The 17,886-nt window shown below is 36.7% G+C and overlaps 2 protein-coding genes across 2 annotated transcripts; one reads left to right on the top strand and one right to left on the bottom strand.

The window, feature by feature from the left end:
• Positions 1-4,225: 4,225 nt before the first annotated feature.
• On the top strand, positions 4,226-9,671 carry LOC145777301 (alpha/beta-tubulin-N-acetyltransferase 9-like). The gene is made up of 2 exons (XM_082588652.1): positions 4,226-4,446; positions 7,994-9,671. Exons 1-2 carry the CDS (start codon positions 4,226-4,228, stop codon positions 8,433-8,435), a joined length of 663 nt encoding a protein of 220 aa, XP_082444778.1. The 3' UTR covers positions 8,436-9,671.
• A 115-nt stretch (positions 9,672-9,786) lies between these two features.
• Positions 9,787-17,604, bottom strand: LOC145777300 (uncharacterized). The gene is made up of 12 exons (XM_082588651.1): positions 17,469-17,604; positions 16,823-16,916; positions 16,237-16,348; positions 15,886-15,968; positions 15,032-15,104; positions 14,459-14,629; positions 13,455-13,609; positions 13,092-13,208; positions 12,713-12,799; positions 11,774-11,914; positions 10,585-10,728; positions 9,787-9,933 (listed from the first exon to the last, which is right to left on the bottom strand). The coding sequence occupies exons 1-12, from the start codon at positions 17,597-17,599 to the stop codon at positions 9,787-9,789; spliced, it is 1,455 nt and encodes a 484-aa protein (XP_082444777.1). The 5' UTR covers positions 17,600-17,604.
• Between the last annotated feature and the right edge of the window lie 282 nt (positions 17,605-17,886).

Raw genomic sequence — 17,886 nt, 5'->3', positions numbered from 1 at the left:
TGCAACAATCTAAGAAATACATAACAATCTGAGAAAGAAAGTATATACATTGCAAAATAAAGTCACACTGTTCTGAGGATATAACTACAAGTCTATGCATTTCTGCTATCATTTCTGAATTGGAATATATGGGCTTTGTCTGCACTGATCATTGTAAAATTACATATATACATACATCATTGTAAGATTATTAGTGCCAAGAAGTGTACGAAACATTAAAGATAGTTTTAAGTGACTTTCTGCAATAAAATACAATTAAAAAGTATTCAATAAAGTAAACCTATAGTTTTGCATGTATAACTAGTGCATCCCATTTTGCATTTAACATTATGTGACACTGGACAAAATATGCTCACTGCAGAGCCATTACAACATGTGAGGGGCAACAATCGGAATGAATAAAAGCGCAAGAACAAGGGCTGCCATGCATGTAAATAAACCGACAACCACGGTTTCTACCATGTAGCTGAACATGTGAGAGTTCAGTTTATTTTTTATTTTGTTGGCGAAAAAGAAAGACACAAAAAGCAAAAACACAAAATAATTCGCACAGCAGGGATGGCACCAAAAGACCGAAAGGTCACCAAAGTCAGCTGCCACCCAAACATTTAAACAAAAGGCACAAAATTAAGAACATTAACACATACATATAATATACTGTATAGCACAATACCAGCACTTTACATAATACATTAATGGAATAGCACAGGGCAACATAAAAAAACTGTGTAGAGAAATAAGCGGATGATACGTTTCAGGAGTGATCATTGTACAAATTCTTTAATAAACATTTATATTTAAATTTAAAAACATTAAAAGACTTTTCTTTCATTTCTTTTGGTACTTGATTCCATAGTTTCACTCCATTAAAACATAGCATCTTCTTACCAGAGTTTGACGTTGTAGAAGGCAAATATAAATCATTCTTTTGGTTCTGACGGGTTTTATGATGGTGAATTTCGTTTACAAAAATGAAGCAGCCAGCAAAGGCTCGGGGCAGCATTTTGTGCACATATTACTAGACAATTGAACACGGATTGTCATGCATGCGAATAAACTGCAAACCACAGTTTCTAGCATGTACAGTAACTAAGCATTGTGAGAGGAAGCAAAAATATAAATTAACATGAATGAACAAAGGTTGTTGCACACTTGGACAAATAGAACAGCATGCCATTATTGTAACATTAGTCAAGACCTAGACAGCAATTTCAGGCAATCAAACCCAACATAATAGAAGCCAATCAATGCTCATCTTGAATGCAAATGAAGCGACGATTCACAGTTTCCATGTTTGGAGCCGAAAATGTGTATATTCTGCCAGTTGTAGTGGAAGGACTGTCCAAAATCATCATGATTGAAGAAATGTGCATGTAACACTTATCTTCATGGCCAGGCCAATTGAAAGATGGAGAGGGGCCACAAAGATGCATAAAATTGACCAGAACATCATTCTTTTCTTTGTCCACAATTTCAACAAGCCCAACCCACCACTGTCCGTCATAAACACATGCTACATAAGACATGACACTTACATCTTGGATGTTTATCATTGGGGCTGCATCGAAGAAACAATATGTGCCAGCAAACTGTGAATCATCTGATACGCGCTTAAAACTGAAAGAACCAATACAACTTGAACTGAAGTAATGGTGTCCAACTGTCCATGAGTACCAGGCAGAGTGCTTCCACGCTGGAATCTTTGTTCAAGAGTGGTCATTTTTTGCCACAAGTCATGGTTAATCTCCATGTGACAGGATTGATGGAGTAGTAAAAAGGAAGCTGGGTAACGAAAGTCTAGGCAGACCAACTGCTAACCAAATTTTGACTGCTGCAGCTGCCCATCAATACTGCTTTGAAGCTGTAACAAGTGTAAGTAAGAAATACTCAACAAAGATTCCAGCGTGGAAGCACTGTGCCTGGTCCTGAATTTCTTCAATCATGATGATTTTGGACAGTCCTTCCACTACAACTGGCAGAATATACACATTTTCGGCTCCAAACATGGAAACTGTGAATCGTCGCTTCATTTGCATTCAAGATGAGCATTGATTGGCTTCTATTATGTTGGGTTTGATTGCCTGAAATTGCTGTCTAGGTCTTGACTAATGTTACAATAATGGCATGCTGTTCTATGTGTCCAAGTGTGCAACAACCTTTGTTCATTTATGTTATATTGTATTTATATTTTTGCTTCCTCTCACAGAGCTTAGTTACTGTACGTGCTAGAAACTGTGGTTTGCAGTTTATTCGCATGCATGACAACCCGTGTTCAATTATATAGTAATTTATGCTGCCTCTCACATGTTTAGCTACATGGTAGAAACCGTGGTTGTCGGTTTATTTACATGCATGGCGGCCCTTGTTCAATTGCGTTTTTATTCATTCCGATTGTTGCCCTCAAATGTTGTAATGGCTCTGCAGTGAGCATATTTTGTCCAGTGTCACATGATGTTGAATGCAAAATGGGATGCACTAGTTATGCATACAAAACTATAGGTTTATTTTATTGAATCCTTTTTAATTGTATTTTATTGCAGAAAGTTACTTAAAACTATCTTTAATGTTTCGTACACTTCTTGGCACTAATAATCTTACAATGATGTATGTATATATGTAATTTTACATTGATCAGTGCAGACAAAGCCCATATATTCCAATTCAGAAATTGCAATGTATATGCTTTCTTTCTCAGATTGTTATGTATTTCTTAGATTGCTGCATATGCTGTTCTTTAATGTAACTTCTGACAAATTAAAGTAACACAATTGTACTGTGCACACTGTCCTACTAGTAGCAGCGAGACATGTTTGGAAAATGATATAATTATGTCCCACATCGGACAAGCTCATTACATCCTTTCGATGTATTAAACTCCTTCATCTTTATGTCTTGACTCCTTCACCTTGTGTAATAGTGTATTATACTACTGTACTATTCTTTGCTTGACATACAGTGACGTAGTAAGGGGGGAAGGGTGGACCACCCAGTATGGACTGATGAATTATTAGTGATTAAAGTGGAATTATTGGAATAGGAGTCAGTTATCTACGTCAATATTAGTATTGAGAAAAAGGCTTGGCTACAGTTTTGCTCATAAAATAGTTGTAATACAAGTAGTGGTAATGGAATCTAAAGTCTTATCTCAACATTCAAAAAAAAAATAAAATCCAATGTTTTTGACTATTTTAAAAATTCTGCATTTTTGTGCACACTTTTTATTATGAGGTTGTGAATTGTAAGTGATTTAAAAGATATTTTTGGAATATAACATCTATGCTAATAATAATGATCAAAAAAATTTTGAAAAAAATGTGTGGCCGCATGGCGAAATCGGCCATGATATCGAAGCACTACAAATGTTTATATCACAAAAAGTGTAACTCCTAGCTTATTTTAACCTTCATTTTTGGAAAGCTCACCCCTGAAAATGGAGGGATAGATACCAATTTTATGAAGATTGGGCAACTAGGTCCCAAGATATGAGCATTTTTATGCGGCTCACTAAAAAAATCGCCACCTGGTGGTCAAAGATTAAAATAGCGATAAAACAAAAACCGCTCGACCAATTTTGACAAAATTTGTGCCAAATAACTCAGAATTTCAAGCATTTTAAACTGTGAAAAAATGGGACAATTATAAATTCTATGGTTCCAAAATTTCAATTTTCTGGATGAATTATAATGAAATGACCCGACTTCCAACCCTGACTTTACCCCAGTCTCCCATACAGGTACGTGTTCAAGCAAGAGCTTGCCTGTATTTGAATATTCAGGCACTGATTATGTTCCCTCTGTCTGTAAGGCATTTTGTAATAGCCTGCCAACCTGCTAAATAGACAATCTATGACAATAATAACTGCAGTAATAATCATTTTAATAACACCTTTCTCAATATTGGATCCAGTAGTACAGTATATGCATTACTAAAATATTCCACACTGGTGCAAGCACTCAGCAAAATACACGTAATACAATTTACTAACAAGAATGCTCAAATCACCCAGCATCACAGCGAGGCAGCATCAAATTATCCGGTCCCACAGTATGAGCACTTACAGATTGTGGACCCCTATATTCTACTTGTCGATGCTATTATAACGTAAGCCCTGTAGAAAGGGGGATAGTCCTATTACTCCATAGTAGTTGCTGTTTGTGTGCTACTATATTTTTCTTCTTGCTCAGGTGCTTTCTACTTTGTAAGTAACACAAGTGGTGTTAAAACAATGAAAATAAACACAAACACGACATTGCTTGGTGAAAAAGTAGCACTGGTGCCTTATAAAAGACACCATGTTGTCAAATACAACATCTGGATGCAAGACGTCAAGTTGCAACAACTCACAGCATCTGAACCATTGACACTGGAACAAGAATATGAAATGCAAAAGTCTTGGCATCTCGATGAGGGAAAACTGACATTTATTATTTTAGATTTACAGAAGTGGTATGTTAAAGTCTTCAGTATGTATCTTTCTAAAATGGAAACTTAGTTTTTAATTTAATTTTTCTACGACACGATCTAGGATTGATATTTTTTTATGGTAAGTTCCAAATTTGTGATCAAATTTGACTTGTTAAGTGAAACAATCAACTAAACTAGCTATCAATTGCATGCTATTCTACTTCATACTCAGAAAGTTTCGTTCGGTTATACCAACCTTCTTCAACTAGGTAATGTTGCGCATTCCACTGAAACACTTCAGATACTCGGCCAGGATAAATGTAAAATCAAAAAATGCAACGATAAAAAAACATCAAATATAGTTATTACTAGTACAGTATTTATTGTTCAACGATAAAGATGTATATTTTTAAAGGTTGAATGAGGCATACTTTTATCTATTTGCGTACATGTTGATGCACAATGACAAATTTTCCAGGTTAGAAAGACGGGTATACTGTTGGTGTTATAGGTTATATATTTATTGCAAGCTAAGTTTTTTTTTTCGGTCATTGACCGATTTTGTAGCAAAATGTCCGAAAAAAATATAGTTAATTGTCTATATATGACCAAAAATGACCGAAATAAATAAAAAATGACCGAATTTTTTTCAAGTCATTTCGGACAAATGACCGAAAAGTCTCACCGAAAAAAAAAACAGGATTGCAAGACTAAATCCAAGTTTGAGCTGCGAAGGCCTAATAAACATTTTTGATCCTTTTTTTACCTGTTTTTGGGATGGACTTTTGTTTTGTCATTACCGGTACCGTATTGCTATTATCAGGGCCCGATTAACCATGAGGCACACGAGGCACAGGCCTCAGGCCCCCTGGCTTTGGGGGCCCCCAATTTTTTTACCTTAGTACCGTAGGCGTCAATACTTTTATAGGTTTCAAGCAGTGCCGTGTAAAGGGGGCCCGAACCTCGGGCCCACCATCTCAGGGGCCCACAAATAATATACTTTTGCGTTTCAGTAAAGTGTTTTTTGAGTTGCTAAAGTTCACTGCATGTACTTGTCCATTAAGAAGATGATTTAGGCCCTTATTATACTAAAACATCTCAAATTTGGGCCCTATTATACAAATTTGGGCCCTAACTACAATGAAACATCTCTAAAAACAAAGTTAAACTGCGATAACGTTAGTAACATGATCTGCAGAAATGTATTTAACATATAACAGGTTTGATGCAATTGAATATATGAATTCAAAAAGGGCCCAATTGCCACAAAGTGTTTTTGGCACAACTGTTTTGATTATTTTGGTCATTTACATTTGTGGTGAAACTTCGATAATGATTATATGTTTAAACATATATACTGGTAAGAAGCATCATACCTAAAAAGTTCACTCAGTGAGGATTCTGTGGAGAAACTATAAAGAAGTTGAAGTGCAATTGCTGTAGTTGGGCCCATTTCAAAATCAATGTAAAAATGATAGGGTATTTTTTATGTGTTTACCGATATGTTTGAAAAATTTGGCTGTTTTTTTTAAGTATCATTTAGTTTAGAAGACATTGAAAGAAATCGGAAAGCACAAATAGTGAAATAAAAAACTGGAGGGCCCTTTTTGAATTCACATAATTATTCAATTTCTTTTCATTGAAAGAAATCGGAAAGCACAAAAAGTAAAATAAAAAAAAATGGGGTTAGGCCCTTTGTGAATTCACAGATTCAATTTATTTTCACCAATAAAAGTGTTTTGTTTTAAAAAATTGTTAGGTGTAAGCAAAATAGTATTTCAGATCGTTTAATTATCATTTCATTTTGAACGTTTACATACAATACTATAATTATAAATATCCTTGACTAGTGATGTTGCGAGCAGGAAAAACTTGTCCTGTACTTTTAGCAGAAACGTTCTTCTGTATTTACTTTTTCTGAATATATGCACATGAAATTGCTCTTATCTTCAAATACCTTATAAGCCTGGCATATCACATGCTGTACGGTACAAAACAAAAATCATTCTTAACACAAGGACATGTTTATTCTTGCCACTAACCTAGGCTACCATACCCTAAAAACTTTAATTAGACTTGAATGCCTGCATAAAATTATGAAAGCTTTGCCTTGAAATGAAATAATGTTGAATAAAAATAATTGAACACCTGATCCTCAAAACGCTTTACACTGCTTTTGTTTACAATTACAATGTTTTTACCTTGGTTGACAAAACAAGTAATGTTGCCAGATAAAAAATAAAAATGGGGAAAAACAATAATGTTACCAGATGACCAAATCTGAATGGAAATTAATAATTTCTACAGTTTTGGTTTTATCTGCGTGGTACCGGGCGGCAAAGTTCAAACAGTCAAAATTTTGTACGATGGTATTACCGCGTCGTGACCGATATGTTTGATATGTTCCATTGCCAGTATTTTTTTTATTAGAAATTGTTAACACTTTTGGCTTTCATTCCGAGCAAAGGTGTAGCTAAGAAATGATAGACCTGTGTTTGCGGTTACTTACCCTTGTGTTGTTTTCTAAACTGGTGAGAAAGTCTATTGAAACGAACCACATTACCATGTCGGTGCAGTGAAAATATACACAATATTATAGGTCTGCTTGACGATAGAGGGCCCAAAATTATTCTGGCCCCGGGGCCCACAAAGGGTTTAACACAGCACTGGTTTCAAGGATCAATTAATAAACTCTGCTAGTTCAAATTCAAATGTAGCATATATTTTACTAGTGTTTCCATTATGAAATTGAAATGAGCTCAATTTCCAATCTGTTAGAGAGATTTTTCATCCAATAATTTTTGTAACAAGTATAAGAGTGTTCATACTTTTGTTTTGTTTTATTATCTTTATCCTGCATTGCGGGAAAGCGGACTTGAGCGCTATGCATCGGTGTACGCCTTCCGACGTACACCTGACCCACGCTGCAGCCGACTGCAATGTCTGTTTCCGGTTGTCTACTCTACTTATGACTTAAATTTGGTACTACCCATTACTCGAAATCGATCACTGGTTAGAGGCAATTATTGTAAAGTTTCTTGCCCAGAGAAACAACAGCAAGTGCGGGTGGCTGGAGTCGAACATGCAGGCTCTCGACTGCGAGCCCAACGCGCTAACCACTCGGCCACTGCTGCTCAGGCATACTGTTAGAAAGTTGTAGGTAAATTGGCTAAATTAATATTTATGAAGTTATAGTTTTGCTTGAACTATTTGTTAGCCCATATTTCATCATTCGCAGATACTACACGGTATTGCATTGAAAGCGATTGCCAACAGGGGCCCCTAAACTTAGCTGTGCCTCGGGCCCCCGTGAGCCTTAATCAGGCCCTGGCTATTATTATGTATATCTCCGTAACAACCATTATTCTGGATCTTGGTATGTACTTCGTTTAATAGATTTATTATAATATTGCAAACCTAATTTGTCTCTGCAACTTCTAATATGTTTTAGTTCAAATGAAACTGCTTATTTTATTTGCAAAATACGTATATTTACACATGAAATGTCTACAGTTATAATATTGCAATCTCAAATAAACTTTTCAAATGTTTCTGCACTGGCAAACTAAAGCTGCGCTATATTTTCTAGGAACAAACAAAAGCAAGAAAATGACAAAAATAGCACTCAAGATGGCGCCTTTCACAACATGACCGAAGAAGATATATCGTTGGAGGCAAATTGCATGGTCGGAGACATCAACTTGTATTGCAGCAACGGTTCCTGGCGTAAAAACGTTGAAATTTCCGTGATGGTGGCAGAAGAGGGTTGCGGACGACGTGGCTTCGGTACAGAGGCTGTGAGGCTGATCTTGCAATACGCAATCAAGCATTTACGAACAGAAACGTTTCACGCTAAGATTGGCATGGCAAACACGGCGAGTTTAAAAATGTTCGAAAGCAATCTTAACTTTAAACAAGTTGACAAGAGTGAAGTTTTTCAAGAAGTAACACTGGAATACGTTGCTTCTTCTGATAGTAAACAACTTATCCCATTCTACACAGAAACTCATTATGCTACAGTTGTACGTTAAGTGCGATTAGATTATAAACTCCAATGATAAAGCATGCAAGCTGTCGGGCAAGCACCCCTATGATGTCAGAAGTGACGCATAAACAAACAAAATGAAAATTACTGAGTTTATCGCACATTGCTGCTTCAACATTGCAGCACAGCGGGACCAAGGTAGACCCAAACTTTCAAAGGGATACTCGTAAAGTGTGATCTTGCAGCCGTGAACATGGACTCTTCCACCCCAATAAATCGTGAGATGAGGAAGATTTCGGTCCTAACAGACAGACAGGCCACATCATCAACATCAGGATTAATTCGTGGACTGCATAATCAAAATTGGTTGATAATGTTTTAACCTTCTATTTGTACTGACCGTGGATTTACAAAAAGAGGACGCATAAAAAAAACGGAGAATCTGCTCTGCGTCTCTTCACCGTGGGATTGAAGCTACTAAACTCTCGTCGTGTGAGCGTCTGGGGCCGAGGGTCTATCCTTTTACCACCCCAGATTCACGATGTTCCCGGACTACACTGGAAGGCTACTAGAGAGCAGCCAGTCTTTGGTTTCATCATCCGTGACACGCAGACCTTCCACTCCGTTAGGTGGCTTGAAGATGGAGCAGTCATTGATGATGTGGTCTGCGGTCTGTTCCTCGGCACCACATTCACAGGAGGAGGAAGAGGCCATTATACTAAACTCTGTATCATAGTATCTAAGTGATATATACGTCATAGTATCTAAGCGCAAGTAACAAACAACTTCCGACGCGATTTATACGTTGTGCTTAAACTTTGAGATTTGCCGGACAATTTCCTCCATTCTATTTTTACTGTCCTTTTTATGCCCTTTTTATAAGCCTGTCTCATCGTCATCGCGTTTTGTTTATTAACGGGCAGGTTTTGCGGGGCATTTCTACTATCTCTATCGTACAATTTGGTAACGTCTGTCGGTGTTATTCTCATCCCAAATTTACAGGTACATCAAAAACCATTGTTGTAAATTTACGTTTATTCTACTTATGTTTCTACATTATGGTTTCTCTGCCCGGCGCGCTTTACGTTGATTGTTTTCTCTGATCGCGCCTCTGTGCTCACTCAGTCTCAGCAAACCCGTTTTCATAAGAGCTTTTGTTACAATGTTCAGAGGGACTTTCTGTTGCTTTAAGTTCTGATCTTGTGAGACTGACTTACTTTGTTCGTTTTATATTTGCAAGCGTACTTCGTTTTTTTAGCTCATTAAAACCTAATAAATGGTCGTCTCAACCGTTTTTTCCCTAACCAAATAAAAACTTTATCTCGTCCTCAATAAAGTACAAAGAAAGGGATGTGGCATAAAGAACATTGGGTGTTGTTGCAATGGCTTAGGTCTCTTTACAGGTCACTTGTTGGGTTTTCTATCTTATTTGTTTCCCAGTCGTATGTTAAGTAGACAAGGTCATAAACTTTTGCTTCCAACAGATTCGTCAGTTCCTGCTTCTTCTTCCCTTCATCCATGTGGTTTTTAACCCATTTGAGCACCTAAAGTATCCATGGGTTAGCATCAAAACGTTTCTGATTATTATCATTAAACTAATATAAGCTGATAACTATGGCTGGGGTGGAATGAAAAAAATTGTATTGCACACAACTCTGCAATATCTATGTTATTCTGCTCATGTAGGTTGATCTCGACACTGTCCCAACTTCTGGTTTTGAAGTTTTTTTTTCTTTTTTCATTAACTTACAATGGTGGCATAACCACGACAACTTTGAGGTCTGAAGCTCATGATAGACCAAGAGGCAGTGGCGTACCCTTTCTAAAAAATTAAAAAAAAAAAAAACTTAAAACGTGTGCTGGCTATAAGATATTAAAGTATTGGCAAGAACGCTATTCGAAAGTTTCTCATAGAATGCGATGTTGTCATTCAAACTTTGTAGACGAAAATGCTGTAGCTTACGTCTCCCTGCTTACGTCATTTCGATCATGTGAATTGACATGGTTATTGAACTTATTGCACAACCACCTCTCATTAATGTGGGCTTAGCTAAATGGACAGTCATAGAAAAAAATGCCCTGGCTGTTGGTGTCAATGTTCATTTTACAGAGAACAATTAGCTAAACATTGTGGACTTTGTTGCCTAAGATTCTACGTCGTAATTTACTAATTAGTCAATGCACTGTTTTACTACCTCATAAGGACTGCCTCCAAAATCGTCTTTGTACCATTTGAATATCAAACTCAATCCAATGAGATTCTCTTCAGTGTCAATACAGCAGCCATCGTCACTCTCCAAGAAAGACGCCGTGGACAATCTTAGCTCTTCCATCGTATTCTGCACACAAATCCACATTTAGTTGTTTTGCCAAATAAGGTACCCTAAGCAAATAGTCCTATGAATGTTAATACAGTAAAAGGCTGAGAATTTGACGTAGATTAATAACATGGCTTTTTGTCATGATTTCGACAAAATCAGAGCAACCTTCTTTGATCTTGCACATCACCAAGTTTTTAATCAAACTATCAGGTAAACTGCCAGGATTGAGCTTCAGAAGAGGTTTTGTCAGAAAGAAATTTGCACCGCTCGATAGCAATCTTTTCCAAACATTTCTCGGAGAGTGCTTCATCCTGCTCAAAGCCACCGCTTCAGAGAGAGAGAGATGCTATTAGCTTGCTTTTCAAATACGATCGAGTTGAGAAAATGAAACGCATATGCACAAACAATGGTGATAGAAAAGACTGGCAGCACAGAACAACCATAGGGTTTTCTAGTTAAAATGCTGGCTGTCATAAGGCTTCTGTCAATACAGTTTTAACTATAACAGAAGTTTTAACTTTGTAGGTCAAAGCTTACGCATTAAACGGCCATTTATGCACAGACAGCAACTACGATCATCAGCTAAACTGGCATTGTTCATAACTGTACGCGACGCTTGATGAACGGCACACACGGAAAAACCTAGAACATCACACAACTAAGGCGAAAGGGAAAATTGAATTGAGTCCTGTCTTTGTCATGAGTTACCATGGGGGGACTTATATACCAGTCCCAGGTATACAAGTCCCCCCCACCCCCCTTGGTAACTCATGACAAAGACAGGACAATTCAATTTTCTCTTTCGCCTTGGTTATGTGATGTTCTAGGCGTTACCGGCCCACACAGTGAAGGATCCAGAAGGGGTGATCTTCCCCTTTAAAAAATGTGAAAGTTACTCTGCTCACTATTTACAAGGTCGCATTGTGACAATGGTCTACATCAATCACTCTGAAGCTCTGCATCAGTTATCGATTGCTTGCAGGAGCGACACTATTTTAATACGGTACTTGGTAAAGTGGCTTAGCCTACTAGTAAATGATAGGCTAGAGCTCATCCTACTTACCTCAGATGAATACAACTTTAGAGGTGGAGAACTTTTTGCTCCACTATTTAACGCCATGTGGATAAGAGGTTGGGGAGGTGTAAAAATGTACTTCAACCGCGTGTCAGATTTTGAAAATGGTCTCTTCATCATCCCAACACCCTACAGGGTAAAGATAACACAGTTGTATGGTCGTCTCAAAACCAATTGAATAAAGATAAAGCGTACAAAATAGATCACTGATGCCCACAGGCCAGTTACACACTCAATCGTAATCTTTTCAATTCACTGCAAGTCAATCGATCAACTTTAAAACCCACACCCTTGTAATTTATCAAATCTAATTGCAAAAATAAAATTTTAATAACTATTCATCAAGATAACGCAAACTGTTATTACTGCACTTTCGTTTTACCGCAACATTATTTCATGAACAAGTTTATAACAATAAGTATGCCTGTTTTTATATAGCACTGTATCCATCGCAGAATGCGTTGCTCCTCAGCCCTTTACAAAGCAGACAGTGTAAATGCAGCCGTAAAGAGGCGCAACTGAGTGCATTAAACAATTTTCAACAGGACTAGTAGGCTACAATGTAGGCCTACATCGCACAACCTACTGCTGCATTTGGATTGAGCCGATTTTTTATATTACTTGAATTGGCATTGAGCACTCTTTTGTGGTATTAATATCACTTATCGTGCTAAAAGTATTATCATATGAACAGCTCTAATCCTTCCAATATCACGCCACCTTATGATTATTTTATCTTGTAGTTGTCCAACTTGTAACTTAGGTTATTTCTGGAATTTTTTAATTCACTGAGTAATAAATGCAAAAGCAAACCAGATGAAGAAAAGACAAAGATTTTTCATTGATATGTGATGATAATCTTTCAAATATCCTGTTACCTGACATGATGATTGTGACATGTTTTGATGAGCGTTTATATTTTCTTACCTTTTGGTTGGACCGAAGGATTCCATTCTCTATGTCTTGCAAGGAAAACGTGTATCCGCCAATAATGTAACTCGCATTGTTGAAAAACTAAAATATAGACAGATAAAATTACATGGCAAGAAGTCTTGGAAGATGAACAGAGGCAGGAACGGTTTAAAATTACAGAGGTTCCTTACAACTCAGTCCTACAGTCAGTAGGTTAAAAGGAGGTCCAGAGGGTGCTATTGGACCCGGGCCTAGGTTGATTTTAGGGGTTTGTAATCATTCCAAGGGGCCCTGGAACTTGGACACCACCTCATATTGGTTGGATATAGTGCACCTGAGAGTCTCATTGGTCACAGGCCCAAATTATTCTCTCAACGGCTCTGCCTATGGTCACCTTAAATCGCTGGTACGTTGAGTTTGGGAAACCAAGTTTGATGTTCCCATGAACCACCAGCGCATTGTAGACGTTGATGAAAAATGCAAGCTTTTCTTCTTCGGCTAGATCTTCTAACTGTAAAGATATAAAACAGTGATTTAGAAAGCGTTTACTGTAAATTGCTTTCGGGTAGTCAATACGTCTGATAAAAACGTAGTTTAAGACGATAATGGCATCTTCTATCGTTCATACCTCCAGGCAAAGACATGCTGATTGGAAAGTGGCACTTAAAGTAACAACAACAAACACTAAACGTCCCGTGAGCGAAATCGAACGGTGGGATTACTGTACGTTGATGACATCATAATAAGATAGCCGTACCTGGATTCTTTGTAACTGGGCTGTCAATTCGACATAATTTTCGAATTCAAAACTTTGCTCAAGGCCACTATAATTCACAGACGAACCGTCTGACGATAGATAGGCAGTATATAACTTTGACAAGCTTTCTGCTAAGAGGATGGACACTTCAGAAGCTAAACAGAATTAATTAATCATAGATAACTTAATATTTTATGTTGTTGCAAACTTAGCCATTTGTACCACAAGGTTGGCTCATCTCAGGTGACACGAAATTACAAGCTATGTAGTCTGCAAACTTATAGTTTTAAGTCCGTGAGTTAATGCGATAATGAGTGGCATATACAACACACACACATAACAATAGGAACTCTTGGTGAGTAGGCTAACGCTTTGCGTGGGATAATCACTGTAGACAAGCGAATTTAAAGAAGTTATTTCAATTTGATTATAATTTAGCTATAAAATAAAAGTTCCTCGCCAGTAGGATGCCAACAGCATTTCCCCAATCTTAGCCACGCGTACTAAATGTAGCCTACTCATAATTACGAGACAAATTGATAGCCTATTAATCGCTAAATGAAGGATAATTACACTATAGATTAATCATTAATGCCTGTATGATTCGTTTTGATAAAAGCCGTGTTACTAACTACACTACTATTTCGTTGACGTTACACCAGTTTCAAACTTTTAAAAGTTACAAAACAATATGCACAAATTCATTAAATCGTTAATTAATTAGTTTGTTAGTGAGCTTTGCTATTAAAGTAGTTGAAGGCATTCTTGTCAAGTTATTTCGAGAATACCGGTACACAACAAATCATTGATACAGGCAGTAAACATTGACAAGGGTGAACTTACAGAAATTTTACTCAAAAAATGTCAAGAATACTGTAGGCTACGATGTTGGAATTTTTGATTTGCCATAACAATTGCTTGATGTGGTTTTTGTGCGCACTAACTGCTGACGTTAAAACGACATAAATTGCACTTTTTTGTTTTCTCTGAAGATAACCACATACCTGATGTGATGCACTTGTAAGCAGCTTGTCCAGCATTAAATGCTTTTGATGGAATGTGCTGGACCAAACGATAAAGGGTTTTGTCGTCCTTGATTGGCTGATCCATTTTCAAGGAAGTCGCAAACTTTTTGTCGATAAGTTGTTGGGCTATTTCCGTGGCTCTGTTTCTGTCTACACATAATAATACATTCATTTAATAGAAAAAGGTTTTGACTAATTGGTGTAATTACCGATACGATCAACTTTAGCTTTCACATACAACATAAAAGGTTTTTAAAATCAGGATACACCCATCAGACTTGAGTAAAGCTTTTTTTTCTCCTATCAACTTGTGGTGAGACATTAATGGCTGCCGTTAACTTTATCGATCGAAAAGGCCTGTATTTTAAACGCAGTTGTCCACACTTGCAAATCATGCAGTGTGAATCGAAATAGAATGTTTGTGATTACAGCCAAAAACTGCAATTTTTACGCCACTATACGTTAAGATTTATTAAAAATAACCACCTTCTGCTAGCTTGTGGATTTTGTGCATGCATTAGCCAAGCAAGTAAAGCAAAATTGCTACCTCACCTAATCCTTCTTTGTGTGCTATATATGTGATGATATCTTTGCCCGTGAAAGTCTTAGGGTACGAATGAAATAACTGCCTGAAATACAATATCTAGTTAGCTATAAAAGGTGAAACGGCGCCTATCAATTTTAAGCAAAGTAGACTACAGTCAAACTGCGACACAAGCTGTCGTCCAGGTCAAGCGATCATACGTTTGAACAAATTATGACGACATGATTTTGAGGTAAATGGCATGAATTGTTTTGTTGGTTTGATGTGGTTGTGCTGGCAAATTCAACACTATCCGGCCCGCCGGGTAATATTACACATGTAATAAAAAGTACAAACTGGCAGTCATCTCGTTGATTTTAACGACATGTATTTCTGCTATTCACCACTCACTTGAAAGCTTGCATGAATTGAAACCAGCTAGGTGCTCGAAAGAGATGTAATACCGCGATTATAATTCTGGTTAAAACTGGAACTTTTTTAACTACAAAGTTGGTCGGAACAGGAACATTCTAAATTTATTTCCCAACATGATATGATTGTAAAACCAGCTTGTGATTACTGTGACAAACAAGCTGGTTTAGCATAATCCTTACTTAGATTAGTTTATGTTTAGATCGTTTTAGAATATAGTTTCGTTTTACTGCAGGCTTTTAAAATACATTCTTTTTTCTTTAAATTTATTTTGTTGTTGAACCTATATTGATTTCAGTTGGGTGAAAACTTCAGATAATCGGGAAATAATGCCAGTCGTGGTGTTTTTAAATAGAATTTTTATCAATAGGCTTTCCGCTGAGGCAACGTGGGCCTAGTTGTAATCAAAAAGGGGGAAAAGTAAAAATTATTAGGAATGATCGACATCTACTTGCCTGTGATTGACAATGATTCCTTTCTGTTGCTTTATATCTTCGATAAATTCCGCCATTTCGTCTATTTTCTCGCAGGAATCTGCAAAACGGGGTTTTATGAACTGCGTACTTAGATAAAAAATCTCTCAAAGGCATTTGCGATATAAAAGTTTGTTGTTTTTTTAGACAAAGGGATGCCAGAAAACACAACAAAAGTGTTATGTTACAAATCTTTTTTTTCGTACCGTTTACAACCCACAATGAAATTCTGTGGTTAATCATTTGAGCTGGGAATTGTTTTGTTACACCGGTAACTATAAAATATTTTTCCACAACCACGATCGGTGATAAGCAGAAGTTAAGCGTACCGTTGCTAGAGTTATCTTTGCCTGAGCCATCAAATTGAAGTGGTACAGGGGCACCATCAGGAGGAGGGTTTTCGGACACATGTTTGATCAATCCCTGGATTTCCTCTTCGCGCTGCGATGTAAAAATTGTCACAATCGAGTTTGAAATTCTAATGATTGATGTGATGAATTGAAAACAACACTGCTCGACACATTTTTAGCAAATGCTCTACGTAACAGAAAAAACAAAACAATAGAAAATGGTTCTTAAACTGTGATTTTCAGTGTCAGTTATTCGCAGTATCAGGCAACCACTGAATCGTCGTCGTATGAAAAGAAATTTCTTGATTAACTATACTGATAAGTTGCTATCTTATGGAGTTTTGATATAAGAAGTCTTTCAGGTACCGTAGGCTACTTTACGATTTTCCAAAACACCAATTAAGGTAACGAATTAAAGAGCCACTTAGTTGTAAACAAACTTCACGGCCCAATTATTGTGGTAATGTCAGTAAAGGCTATTCTAGTAAAGGCTATTCTAACGATAACACAAACTTTTAATTACTATTTTTATTGAAGTTTCAAAACAACTAAATTGAACATGTACCAAAGCTTGAATTTCATCATTTCCTCCAACATATTTCTCGTTAAAAAATATTTGCGGTAGAGATGTCTGATCAGAAAACCTTTTCATCACGTCTCTGAAAGCACATGTTTGATTTGCAATAAACAAATATAATTAGTGGTATAACTCACAGCATCACTTCTAATCCTGTTATTGTACGTTTATTAATATTTGAAAACTGGTGTAGATGTTAAAACAAAAACGACTAACATACTTACAGATCATTCAAAACAACAAAACAAGCGCCTAAGGCTAAAAAATAAAGTAAGTTTAAAAAAATAACTCAATCCATGCTGAAATAAGATAGCCTATGTAAGGAGAAGACTGCACAAAAATATACACATAGAAGGCTTTAGACACAAAACATGGATAATTTATTTAACAATACAATTAATATCTCTAGTCACATTGTTCACAATACAAATAGGACATGACCTGATCTTGTTTTGTGACAATATTTATGCATACACATAAGCCTGTGGGGACAACACAATAACACAGTGAGCCTAATGCCAGCTACAGTAATTCTTAACATCATGAAACCACACCAGTCAAGTATATATATCATAAAGCTACGCCACTAATTAAATTTTATAAAAGACAAAGAGACTTAACACTTTGTACATACCTTTGATCGGGGTGCTTCTCAACATTAATGTCATGATATGGCAAATTTAATGATTCTAACAGTAATTTGGCATCCTTACATTGGGTACAGTTAGTAGTTGAAAACACCATTATTCTACCTTTAAACTCCATAACTACAGGTTATCCACACTGATCTATTATAAGTTTGAAAAATATATTTTACAATGTAGCCTACAATAATATAAAAAACTTAAAGAGCCATTTGAAGTTTTTCATAAATTATACATGAACATTAAAATCAGAGTGAAACTGTTCACCAGGCATAATTTGATAAATAAAGTGACTTGTGTTCTTCTGGTGACCATAGGCTGCTAGGTTTCCTCCTGATGTTAAAGATGATGGTTTTGGTATCATCCTTAACATCAGGAGGTAACCTAGCAGCCTATAGTCACCAGAAG

Source organism: Aplidium turbinatum, chromosome 9 (genome assembly GCF_918807975.1).
Source record: "Aplidium turbinatum chromosome 9, kaAplTurb1.1, whole genome shotgun sequence".
In the NCBI taxonomy this organism is placed as follows: Eukaryota; Metazoa; Chordata; class Ascidiacea; order Aplousobranchia; family Polyclinidae; genus Aplidium; species Aplidium turbinatum.
The sequence above is the reverse complement of the archived record's forward strand: the minus strand, read 5'-3'. Positions and strand labels throughout refer to the sequence as shown.

Coding starts and splice junctions, on each gene's coding strand:
- LOC145777300 (XM_082588651.1), bottom strand. CDS start 17,599: ATGGAGTTTAAAGGTAGAATAATGGTGTTTTCAACTACTAACTGTACC. Junction 16,917..17,468: donor GAGAAGCACCCCGATCAAAG/GTATGTACAAAG, acceptor ATGTGCTTTCAG/AGACGTGATGAAAAGGTTTT. Junction 15,969..16,236: donor CAAAGATAACTCTAGCAACG/GTACGCTTAACT, acceptor CCCGTTTTGCAG/ATTCCTGCGAGAAAATAGAC.
- LOC145777301 (XM_082588652.1), top strand. CDS start 4,226: ATGAAAATAAACACAAACACGACATTGCTTGGTGAAAAAGTAGCACTG. Junction 4,447..7,993: donor ATTTTAGATTTACAGAAGTG/GTATGTTAAAGT, acceptor TATATTTTCTAG/GAACAAACAAAAGCAAGAAA.